The 12,213-nt window shown below is 32.4% G+C and overlaps 3 protein-coding genes across 3 annotated transcripts; 2 read left to right on the top strand and 1 right to left on the bottom strand.

Annotated features, from left to right (window-relative positions):
* The first annotated feature begins 223 nt into the window (after positions 1-223).
* Positions 224-2,779, top strand: HBS1 (translation elongation factor EF-1alpha (GTPase) HBS1). Its single transcript, XM_036364430.2, has 5 exons — positions 224-322; positions 405-508; positions 576-1,337; positions 1,416-1,568; positions 1,628-2,779. Exons 2-5 carry the CDS (start codon positions 457-459, stop codon positions 2,710-2,712), a joined length of 2,052 nt encoding a protein of 683 aa, XP_036220323.2. The 5' UTR covers positions 224-322; positions 405-456; the 3' UTR covers positions 2,713-2,779.
* A 486-nt stretch (positions 2,780-3,265) lies between these two features.
* Rap1 (RAS oncogene family member Rap1) lies at positions 3,266-5,481 on the top strand. The gene is made up of 2 exons (XM_070111554.1): positions 3,266-3,879; positions 3,965-5,481. Exon 2 carries the CDS (start codon positions 4,353-4,355, stop codon positions 4,905-4,907), a length of 555 nt encoding a protein of 184 aa, XP_069967655.1. The 5' UTR covers positions 3,266-3,879; positions 3,965-4,352; the 3' UTR covers positions 4,908-5,481.
* A 1,017-nt stretch (positions 5,482-6,498) lies between these two features.
* On the bottom strand, positions 6,499-12,213 carry LOC106619068 (CUE domain-containing protein 1). The gene has a single exon (XM_036364481.2). The coding sequence runs from the start codon at positions 11,950-11,952 to the stop codon at positions 11,071-11,073; it is 882 nt and encodes a 293-aa protein (XP_036220374.1). The 5' UTR covers positions 11,953-12,213; the 3' UTR covers positions 6,499-11,070.

Here is a 12,213-nt window from a genome sequence, read left to right as displayed (position 1 = left end):
CGTCAATATTTAATTTTGGTTTGAAAAAACATAAAACCATTTCCAAACCTTGGATTTATTTTATAAATTTAAGTGAAAGTAGCGAGAAAATTAAATTTTTAAAATGTTGAAAAGGTAACAGTATGCGAAGCCATGCAAATATTTCAAACGTGTAAAGATATTTACGAATATATCTGTACATAATTTGATCGAAATTATGTATAATATCGGAATGGAAGTGTCGGGAAAATGTCCTCTAGTGTTGAAAACCTAATGCAAAACTGTGCCGAATAACCGGCAACACTGCCTACTGTCAGCTGTGTAGCATGCCAACTTTCTGCAGGTATTCGATTTTAGATTTGTTTTCGATGCGATGGCAAAATTTCACAAAATTTTTTAATTATTTGTTGTTACTCGATACATAGATATTATTGTGGAATTTTGATAGTGGCTGAGTAATTAAAGACCAGCATCAAAATGTCTCGACACAGAATAGTGCGGGCTATGGATTACAACGACGAATATGACGGTAAGTAAGGAATAAAACTAAATTTATTTGCTGCGGAATAATTCTCTTTGAATTTCATTTATTTTAGGTTACGATGATGTCTACGGCACCTCTGTTGATGATGATAGTTGCATATCCCCAACAGACGCGCAATGGCTATATGACAGAGCTCGAGGTCAACACAGTATGTCTGCCTTTATTAAAAATAATAGAGATATTGAAGAGGAGGAGGAAACTTTAGAAGATAGTATCTCATATGAGAAAGATCGACGAGACTCAGATAATTTTCAAATGCCAATATTAAATGATGTTGACAAAGCGAAACTTACATCTTGCATTGATGAAGTACGCAACGTGGTTGGAGATCAAATATCAGAGCGAAGAATCGTAGAGACTTCTATTAGTTTCGGTTATGATATAACAAAAATACTCGACGATATTTTAAATAACGAATGTGACAGCAAACCCAAGCGGCATAAATCCGTTAGTGGGAGTAGCACGTCAAAAAATCAAATGCTGCAGCCAACTACGTCGTCTGCAACAAAGCAAAAAACACCTGATCGTGAAATAGCTCCCAACGTAAATATCCCACCTACAATCAAAGTCACTGCCCAACCGTTAAGTGAACGAGATATACGCCGTGGTTTTGAAGTTAATTCCCCACAGCAGCAGCTGTCACCAGCCGTGTCTGGAAGAAATACTCCTGTAGATGAAGATGTGAATAAAACCATAATATCGATTAAAGTATCCAAAGAACAATCTCAGCGCGATGCTCGAAAGCTTTACGCTCAAGAAAGAGGAGAACAAAAAGCTCATTTTCATATGATAGTCATTGGGCATGTTGATGCAGGTATGTACCCATATTCTACTCGCATACTGGTATATCGTACAACCATATACTATAATTATTCTTTAATTTCCTACATAGGTAAAAGTACATTAATGGGCCATTTACTAGTTGATACTGGATATGTTTCACAAAGAGTAATGCACAAGCATGAACAAGAATCAAAGAAAATGGGTAAACAAAGTTTTATGTATGCATGGGTTTTGGATGAAACTGGGGAAGAACGATCGAGAGGTATGGTTATACAATATGAAATTAATTGTTTTATAGTCATTAATAATTTATTATTTTAGGAATTACTATGGATGTTGGATATTCACGTATAGAGACCGACACCAAAGTTGTTACACTATTGGATGCTCCTGGGCACAAAGACTTTATACCAAACATGATTTCTGGTGCTACTCAGGCAGATGTTGCTCTCTTGGTAGTAGATGCATCGCGTGGCGAGTTCGAAGCTGGGTTTGAACAAGGTGGTCAAACACGAGAGCATGCATTACTCGTTCGTTCATTAGGTGTAAATCAATTGGGAGTGGTTATTAATAAGTTAGACATGGTTGACTGGTCAAAAGGACGATTCGATGAAATTGTTGGTAAATTGAAAATTTTTCTCAGGCAAGCTGGCTTTAAAGAATCAGATGTTACATTCATACCCTGTTCGGGCCTTAGTGGTGAAAATTTATCAAAACCAGCACAAGAACCTGCTTTAAAAACATGGTACAAAGGACCACATTTGTTAAGAGTAATAGATAATTTTAAACTACCAGAGAGATCAATAGACCGTCCTTTACGTATGTCCGTGTCCGACATATATAAAGGCACCGGTTCCGGCTTTTGTATATCAGGCCGTATAGAGACCGGTGTACTTAGCATTAATGACCGTGTGTTGGTCGGTGCTAGTCGCGAGCAAGCTCAAACCAAAGCATTACAAATCGACGAAATTCCACAAACAAATGCTTTTGCAGGAGATCAAGTATCAGTGACATTGTCAGGAGTCGATATGTCTACAGTATCTGTTGGGTCCATTATTTGCGATCCTCAAAATCCAATTCCGGTGGCAAATCGTTTCCAGGCTCGTATACTTGTGTTTAATGTTACAGTGCCAATAACTATTGGTTATCCTGTGCTGCTCCATTATCAGTCGCTCATAGAGCCAGCTGTCCTTTGTAAATTACAAGCACAATTACATAAAAGCACCGGTGAAACTATCAAGAAGAAGCCTCGAGTTCTCGGTAATAACACGTGTGCTTTAGTTGAAATAGAAACAACAAAACCCATATGCATAGAACGTTATGCAGACTTTAAAGAATTAGGACGCTTCATGTTGCGAGTGGGAGGAGTCACCATTGCGGCGGGTATGGTTACGAAAATACGCTAATATTAAGGCCTTTAAAATGTGAATACTATATAATAAATGTATCTACATTGTTTTGAGGTGCAATTCACTAACTTGTTTCATTTAAGGAAATTTAGAATAAATGTGTTATAAAAGCAATGCGGAATCATAATATTTAACGATTTCATTGTTCAAAAATCAATTGGTGCTACTACAATAATAGCAAATGGCCGTTTAACTTTTTTACTGTTTGTTTTTAATTGTTTGATGAATAAAAAATTAAAATAAGTCATTGTTCCTATAGTGAGAATACTTGAAAGATTTTAAGTACATAAGTGTAACCTATAATGGAATATTGGAAAATTATATGCAAACAAAAAACGTTAAAAAATGTTTGAAACTACTTATATTATTGAGAATTTATTAAACGAACATGTAATTCAATTTAAAGTACCCAGTTCTTAAATTCCAAGGGTGTCAAATTTGATTCTTAATTAAGTAATGATTTTCTTTAATAAGACGATTAATTTATCGATATAACGCGGCTGTCATTTTTTACTCGTTACATTTATGCTGTCAATTTTCTATTCGTTAATTGTTGCAACCTTGCTCTAGTTGTGACGCGTCGTGCAAAGATACAGAAAAATTTGTGGTCGTTTTCGATGATTTTTCTTAATAGAAGTTTTAATCCTGAACGATAATTGTTTTTTAAACTGTTTCCAATATAATTGTGTTTCGTTGGCACAGTGTGTGGAAAGAAAACTTAAAAAATAATTAAGTAACTGCTGAAAAACTGCGCAGAAATTTTATTCACATTCCATTTTGTGCTTGATATTCGGAGCAGGTCAGTTGATTCGTTAGTTTAGTTTGGAGCGAGTTTTTAGACACCATAGTTGATTTAAAGCAAGACTGTGAATTTAGAACCAAAGGCGTTCGTTGAAACAAAGAAGGAACGAATAAAGAGAAGTAAGCAACAGAAAAAACAGGCAAACGCTTCAGCTTGAAAGCAACAGCGAAACGGTGCAAAGGGACGCAGTCACGGAATTTGAGTGAAATTATATCTGGCTGTGAGGAGGTGCAACCGCAACGTAATCACTAACAACAACAACAGCAACGGCAACAGCGGCTGGAAGAAAGAAGGTAAAATAGAAGGGACAAAATGAGTCATATTAGCATGATGAAGTTGAAGTTGAGCCTAAAATAGCGATTGTGAGTTTATTAATTGAACATCCAGAAACGATTTCGTTTAATTAATTCACACCCTTATTTTTTTCTTCTTTACATGATAAAATAGTTGTTACATTTCGGATTGTGCTTCCAGTTTTGGGTTTCCAATAAAGAAGAAAAAAGATTCCGAAAAGTGATAACTAAACGAACTAAATGAAAAAAACAACTTCATTAAAAGAAACAAAGTTCAATAACGAAAAACGGGCATATCCAAAATTAAAATAGACACTACAAGAAAAAATTAAGGCAATAACTCGCTAAAAGAATACGAGCTGAAATTGTTGATTGCAATAAAAAATAAATGTAAATCTACAAACCTAAAGCGTTTACGCCAACAAAGGAAATTCGTAATTACGTTATCACTTGTAGTGCACGGCTGTATATAAATTGCCGTTTTATTTCCTGTTCAGTAAATATAAAAAACAAAGTAGTTCGTCCATCCCATCACTGACACTATGCGTGAGTATAAAATTGTGGTCTTGGGCAGTGGAGGTGTAGGCAAATCGGCCTTAACCGTGCAGTTCGTGCAAGGTATATTCGTAGAAAAATATGATCCCACAATTGAAGACAGTTATCGTAAACAGGTGGAAGTGGATGGTCAACAGTGTATGTTGGAGATACTGGACACTGCTGGTACAGAACAATTTACCGCCATGCGTGATCTCTATATGAAAAATGGCCAAGGCTTTGTTCTCGTATATTCTATAACAGCACAATCAACATTCAATGATCTGCAAGATCTGCGTGAACAAATATTGCGTGTAAAAGATACAGATGATGTACCAATGGTGCTAGTGGGTAACAAATGCGATTTGGAAGATGAGCGCGTAGTAGGAAAAGAACTGGGTAAAAGTCTGGCCACACAATTTAACTGCGCCTTCATGGAAACATCAGCCAAAGCTAAAGTTAATGTCAATGATATATTCTATGATCTGGTCAGGCAGATCAATAAAAAGTCACCCGAGAAGAAACAGAAGAAACCTAAAAAATCCTTATGTGTTCTGCTATAAGACTACAATTTTAAAACAAATATATAAAAAAAATATGGTATTGATTGGAGCAAATAAATAAACAAATAGTGAGGATAAAAAATGTTTGAGTACCAAGGATAAAATTGAGAAAAACATTGATGTTAAATGTGGGGGTTTTCTAAAGTCCGCTATCGTTCTCGCTGTCTCTTTAGATATACATATAGAAATAAAAACTGGAATACATACATATGTACTTGTAATGATGATAGACAAAAAAATTTAATAAAAATTATATTCAATATAGGCGAAATTTTGAAATGCCAAGTTTATTTTGTTGTATTAAAATTAAATGAGTTTGTATTATTTTATTTTATAATTAAACTTTTTATATGAAACCAAAAGGCAAGTCTAAGCGCAAACATAAAATGAAGTTAAAGCAAAATTCCATGTGAAAGTAAAACAGTAAGAAAACAAATAAGCCGCATTGTCAAAATCATTCAAACCGTTTATACAATTTACAAACACTACTTTGCTACTATTTTACAAATTTACAAGATATCTATAAATAAGAGAAAAAAATGTATAGTTTTGAATAAACACGCTTGTAAGCTAATATGAATGATATGTATGTATATTAGGGCCTCAGTAAAGTCAAAACGATTTCTCACACGCTTTAAGGCATAAAAAAATCGGGGTAAATATGTTATAGTTTTATTTTCACACATGATTCTACGGTTGTGAATTTTTCATAATCATACAACACCTCCGGTTATTATTGCTCCCAAACTTATATTATCACTTTATTCATAAATGTTCTTTTGATTGCATCATAAAAATATGTATTTTATGTTAAAAATAATACATTATTAGCCATAACTGAAATGCGTAGGCCAAATCGTAATAGTTGAAATAACCGTTTTGACTTAAAAACCTAAGCAAAGGATATGCCAAGCAAATAACTAAAACATAAATTATTGGAAATATAAAAGAAACGGAAATGTTGAGAAAATAAGAATTTTTGCCATTTAAGGCACATAGTTATATGTACAATTCATATAGACCAGCACATTTATTGCTAGTCTTCTATCAATTTCATTTTTTTCCATTAATTAATGTTTATATAGAAATAATGTAATAGCACTGTCAGAAAGACAAAACGATTCCCATGTGCCCTATAAATATTGAAAAATCATAAGTAATCGGATTATCGTACTCGTACATTATGTAGACCACTTTTCATCAAGATCAGAATATTATCCAAGCCGAAATGAAATGCATATTGCGATTACTAGACCAACGAGCCCTTCACCAAACAATCAAAATATATAAATCCGATAGTTACCACTTTTCATTGAAAAATCATTTGATATAAAAATTAATGTTTTCTAGCATTATGAACAATTGTATAAATTTAATGAAAAATTGCAAAAAAAAAAGTTTAAATGAAAAATTATTAATTACAAACAAAATAATTTAAACAAAAGATTGAAATGGTAAAGAATTGAAACCCGCTAAATTAAAATTCATATAAAATTTTTTCTTTACAGCGTGGTATTTACAACACCCAGCAAAAATGAACAATGTATAATGACCTAAAATTTGTGAGCGGTAAAAATAAAATTAAACAATGCAATCGCAACAATATAATGTGAAATAATAGAAACAAGTGCATAAACCATAAATCAAAGTGTAACAAAAAATAATAAGAAATAGATTTATTGTCTTCTAAATACTAATTAAATGTATTACGTTTACATATAATAATAAAACAAAAAAATCGAAAACATTAAACATAAGGACGACATACTATTATTTAGCATACTTCGGATTAGAAGTTTGAGTGGTAGCTTTTTAAAAAATTTCTAATATTTTATGTGTGCACATAATAATTTATAGTTGTTTTGATTCGCAGAAGAACTATTGACACTTTTTGAATGTCGAAATGCCAATAGTCATTAATGACATTCCCATAACAAAGTAACAGAAACCGATTCGGATTTTCATCTGGCCAAGGGTATTTGTGAAATGACGTGCTAGCAACAATTACTAGGAAGAATTTCTTTGAATCCCTCAAATGCTTTTAAGAATTTTGTTGTACTACTGTTCGAGTCCGTACAAAGCTGCGTTTTGGTCGCCCGTTAAGTTCAGTATTTTAATAATGCCAAAAAAAGTATTTCTCTTTGCTGTGTTACTTAAACAAGTATGTACACAGCTCATTCCATACATTCCAGCAAACTCAACTTATAAAGTTTTAGATTAGCGAATCCATTGCTATTTTCAGTCATCGCCATTAGTTAATTTTTTGCGCCCGAAAATAACCCGCAGCCGAAGCATATGTCAGACCGCAGCTACTGAGTACTAAGTACTGGGCATATTCTCGTCTGATGTTGGTATGTATGTATGTATTTGCTTGTGTCAGCATGCTACTATATCAGCAATCGAGCCGGCCGGTACAGCTTTTCAGGGTAGGGCATGAGCAATTGAAGAAATGAAGTCAAATAGCAGAAACTAAATACAACGATGTGTGAAGACTTGTGTAGTAAGAGACACACTTTTCTATTGTTGACAACGGTCGTTGCCACTGGTTGAGACATTGTCGTAATTATCAGCAGCATATGTATGTATAAATGTCTTAGGTCATTGCTAGCATGATGAATATGTGTGTAAGTATGCCGTGTAAATATGATGACATAAAAATATAAATATGTATGTGTCTTCATCGGTATAGGTTCAAAAGATACAAGTACAACTAAAGAGTAATCCACATAACACAATGTAGTAATGAAAGCGATAAGTTGAGTTTCGAGAGGCGAATTTAATTAATTGAGCCTGTTGTCAAATTCGGTAAAGTCATAACGAATTGAAGGCGTTGAAAAATTCCAGTGGCGTGCGTAACCCAAACTTATCTGCATAAAATATATATATGTGCATAAAATATATATATTTGTTTAGATATGAAAGTATAAAACGTAAAAGAGTGTATGTTCACATATTATTACGTATGTACCATTATTTCGAGTGAACTTTCCCAATAATTCCGAGTGGTGTCGGAATATTGGAGCCATTTCTGAAGTGACAGCAATAAAATCAGATTTATGTAATATGTGTTTGAGTAAAATAAAAATATACATTTCGTTTGGAACGAAATTTGTGGTCACATCGGTGTTGCAAGAGAATGAGTATTTAAAAGACTATTTTCAAATGCTTCAAACGGAAATGTGTGAATAAAACGTGGGAAGACAATTACATATAAAAAAAAATTGCGGAAGTAAACATGACGATACAATGTAAAAAAATACAAGTTCGCACGGCGAATAGCAAAGATCATACACTACCAGACAACGTATTTTATATACATATACGTTCTCTGCCAATACTTTACTGGATGTAAGTATGAATAATTAAAAGAAGAAAAAAGTTAATTTCGGTGCAACGAAACTATAATACCCTTCACAAATTAAAAAGTTTGCCATACAAGGTCTTGATTTTTACCGATCAGTTTGATGGCAGCTTCTTATGGAGAAAAAGACGTGTTAAAAATTTCAGGTATATAAATTCAGAGGTCAGACGGACATACAGACGGAATGGGGCTCCGTCGTTTCCTTCTGGGTATTACAAATTTCGTAACAAAATGAATATATCCCGCACATGGTATAATTATCTGTTCCAATTTTGTGTTCCTTACGAATGAATATTAAGGAACAAAACGATTTGTTTTAAGTTTTTTTTTTTTACATTTATTCATGTCTGATAAAGTTTATTTATACATACATGCATACGTAATTAGTTTTAACTATGATTAGTTTTTACTTATTGTTGTTTACATTATGCAATGTGTTTTCATAATTTACTTTATTAGTATTAAGCATTTTTCATAATACAATTAAATGCTATGCAGGCGGAGAAGCGCCGTCTTGCCACTGATTTCTGCACTTTCTACGCTTTTTAATCTTTAACAAAATATTTTCTTTTCATTTTACATACAAAGGCATTAAGTTAAATTACGAATTGTGTAGGTATTAGTATGTTGAAATTATGTAATTAAATTTCACAAATTCTGTACTTTTAATCTTTGTACATTTGTTTTGGTTTATCTTTAGTTATTTCGTAGAATTTGAATAGTATTTGATAATTGAAATACTGTTATAGGCTCGATAAAAATTTTCTGTTTAAATATGTATATTTCGAGCAAAAATCGAAGAATAAATAAAAAATAATGTATTTACTTCTATTCACATTTTGACAGTTTAGAAACATTTCGTCACATTAATTTGGAGAAAACAACTCGTTTTAAAGAAATCACGGCATTTACTATATTATTTTAAGGTTTATTTTAAATCGATTTTACTTTTTGATTTGAAATTTAAAACCGATTTATCATGAAAATATACATGTAAAATATTTTGCTGCATTGCCGTTGTTGAATGATATATCTAATAAACTAATATTTGGCACACTATGTACAATATGATATGCATTTTTTGTAGCAACTAATGCAATTATTTAACTTCCTTAGCTTCTTCTATCTTATTCAATATTTAGAGTAGCATATCACGAAAATATATGTATAAACAAATTTTTTTCTTTTTTTACCTTTTTGTACTAATTTTTCTAAGGTATTGCAAGCAAACTTAATATGTGTATTTCATTTTTTTAAAATGATTTTTAATAAAATTAAAAAAAAAGAATCGAAAAAAAATTTAAGTATTCAGTTTCCATAATACATATAATGAGAGTGTTTTCTTCGATAAAACTACGTAAAATTGTTTGTCAGCTTTTGATTTTTTTATAAATGGAATTGTGACTAGCGTTATTGCTAAAGATTAAGCAATCTATTTTTTTTGTTCTTAATATATTGTAATATTATATATGTATATTGCATACATATTCGCGTTATACCGAAGATTCATGCGATATCAGCCGTATGTTGGCCTTAGATTATACTTTTTCAGCTTCAAATATGATATTGAATATATATATTTATGTATGCGTGTATCTTTGGAAGTTCGTCTTCAGACTGGAGAAAACCCAAAAAGTTGGAAAATTTAATTTTTGCTAATCATTTTCAAATATGACATTATAATTAACATTCATTTTTGGACTTGTACATTATTTTGATATTAAGAGAATATGTTCTTTCATTAATTATACACTAGTTTTTAAGTTTATTTTAATATTTAGATTATAATTATATTGTGTACATATGTATATAAGTATACACACAAAATTTTTATATACTTTATGTGTGTAGGTGTTTACGATGTTATCTATTCAGTCCGGTCCAACATTTTTCTTTACATAACCACATAATAAGCGAAAACCAACAACAACCCGACGCTTTTTTTTCAATTTTAAATCTAGCATTGTTACGAGATTCATAATTAACTATAAGTGTACAACCGTGTGCATGCATCTTCACATTCCATATCAAAAGGCAAATTATATTAATCATTAAAATATATATATTTATATACATATATATATGTATATATAGTGTAATGCTGTTAAATTTGTAACAATTGTATTGCATAACAGCATTTGCAACAAACAAAAAAAAAAAATAAAAATAAAAAACACAATTTGTATAACAAATTTTAATACGAATTGAATTGTATACAACTTTTCATTAAAATAACAAACAACAATTAGCCTTTGCAAATCTAAAACCTATTAAACTGTGTCGTTTTTATATATTTCAATTATACTTGCACTCTTTATTGCACTTCTAAACACATTATGTATCTCTTTGTTCCTATACGATTCCACTATTATTGTTCGTAATTCATTAGAGGACAAAATATTTAAAGCATTTTTTGAGAACTTAGTTTACTTAAAATAAAATCTACCATTTCAACGCTTTTTATACATTTGGAATTTGCCTTTTGTCTTTTGGAACCATAGATATATATAAATACATATGTAAGTATATATACACATTATTAGTATATATACGCTTATCGGCTGGAAAGCTTATGAGCATCACGTTAGACAATTGCAATCGCATGTAAAGCTTAAATGTACATAGAAAACAATAAATTTATGAAGATTAGCAGCAACCAAATGCGAAAGCAACTTATACACTATTTCAACAATTATTGGCTTATAATTAAAAATTAAAACATTATATAATTTCTTTGTAAAACACATAATTCCACTAACAAAGTCTTTATGGGTTTTCCCAAGCTGCCATAACTATCGTTTTTTACTTACGTTGCCCATGATGGTGATCTTCGTCGTCGCTGGGCTCCTCCTTTAGAGGCAGTGAATCTATTTGTTTGGCTGTTGTTGTTTTTTTGTTTCGTTGCCATGTAAAAACACGTGCCATTTGTAAAAACTTTTTTCGTGATACCTTTCCCATATGCTTCAAGCGTTCTTTGAAAGCTGCGTCATCTTCACCTTTTCCTTTGCCGCATTGCTCCTTTTCCAACGCATTCATAAATTCCTGATTCCATCGTAACTGATTCATAAATTCCTCATTTTGTAACATCATTGCGAATTGTTCATCTGGCAAGTCAAAATCACGAACGATTCCATCCTGTGCACTTGGTGTGATCCTTAGAAAACCAGCTGGCAATGGACCGAGCATAGGAGGATTCCAACGTCGAGTACCATGATGACCGCCACTACGTTTTGGAGTGACATTTGCAGACGATTTGTTGTTGGCACTTACCAGTCGCTGTTTGGGGGATGCACCTGTATTATGATTGGGGGAGGAGCTGGCAGCATTACTGCCACAGAGATTCAATAACACAGCATTAGCAGCAGCTGCTGCATTTTGTTGATTGCTGGGTGCAATTGTTGAACATCCGTCAGACGTATCAATTAATTGTGCAGTTGGCGGCTGAATATCTATGCCTTGTAGATTTATAAGACTCCTTTGTGGTGATGTTTTTGCGTCCAATTCATTGCGCAGCTTTTCATTTTGATTATCCGTTGACATAGCTAATAGCTGATCAATTGTGGCGTCCACAGCGCCTTGATTTGCACGCAGTACCGCTTCAATTACCTCGCGATCCATGTCTGGAAACATAGTCTTAAAATCAGACATGGCCTGCGAAAACTCCAGCTGCATTGTAGAGGCCATTCTTGTAGTTGAATCCTATAAGACAGCGGTGATAATAAGTTATGGCTTTTTTTTGGCAATTGACTAGCAAGACAAGGTATGGCAAATTTCTTGCTGGTATATTTTCAGGTAATTTCCTGAGCTTGTCAGAGTTTTTAAACACTTTTAATTATGATGGAATTAAATAGCTGCAATTACATTCGATGCAAAATACTAAGCAGCGCAAACGAAAATTTTTGACACCGATAGAAAACAATGCAATAGCAGCAGATATTAACCATT

This window comes from Bactrocera oleae, chromosome 6 (assembly GCF_042242935.1).
Source record: "Bactrocera oleae isolate idBacOlea1 chromosome 6, idBacOlea1, whole genome shotgun sequence".
Classification (NCBI taxonomy): domain Eukaryota; kingdom Metazoa; phylum Arthropoda; class Insecta; order Diptera; family Tephritidae; genus Bactrocera; species Bactrocera oleae.
This window is presented reverse-complemented; position numbering and strand designations above follow the sequence as displayed.

Excerpts from the sequence above, each read along its gene's own strand:
- HBS1 (XM_036364430.2), top strand. The coding sequence starts at position 457 with ATGTCTCGACACAGAATAGTGCGGGCTATGGATTACAACGACGAATAT. Across the intron at positions 1,338-1,415 it reads CATTGGGCATGTTGATGCAG|GTAAAAGTACATTAATGGGC; the intron begins GTATGTACCCAT and ends TTTCCTACATAG. Across the intron at positions 1,569-1,627 it reads TGGGGAAGAACGATCGAGAG|GAATTACTATGGATGTTGGA; the intron begins GTATGGTTATAC and ends TTATTATTTTAG.
- LOC106619068 (XM_036364481.2), bottom strand. The coding sequence starts at position 11,952 with ATGGCCTCTACAATGCAGCTGGAGTTTTCGCAGGCCATGTCTGATTTT.
- Rap1 (XM_070111554.1), top strand. The coding sequence starts at position 4,353 with ATGCGTGAGTATAAAATTGTGGTCTTGGGCAGTGGAGGTGTAGGCAAA.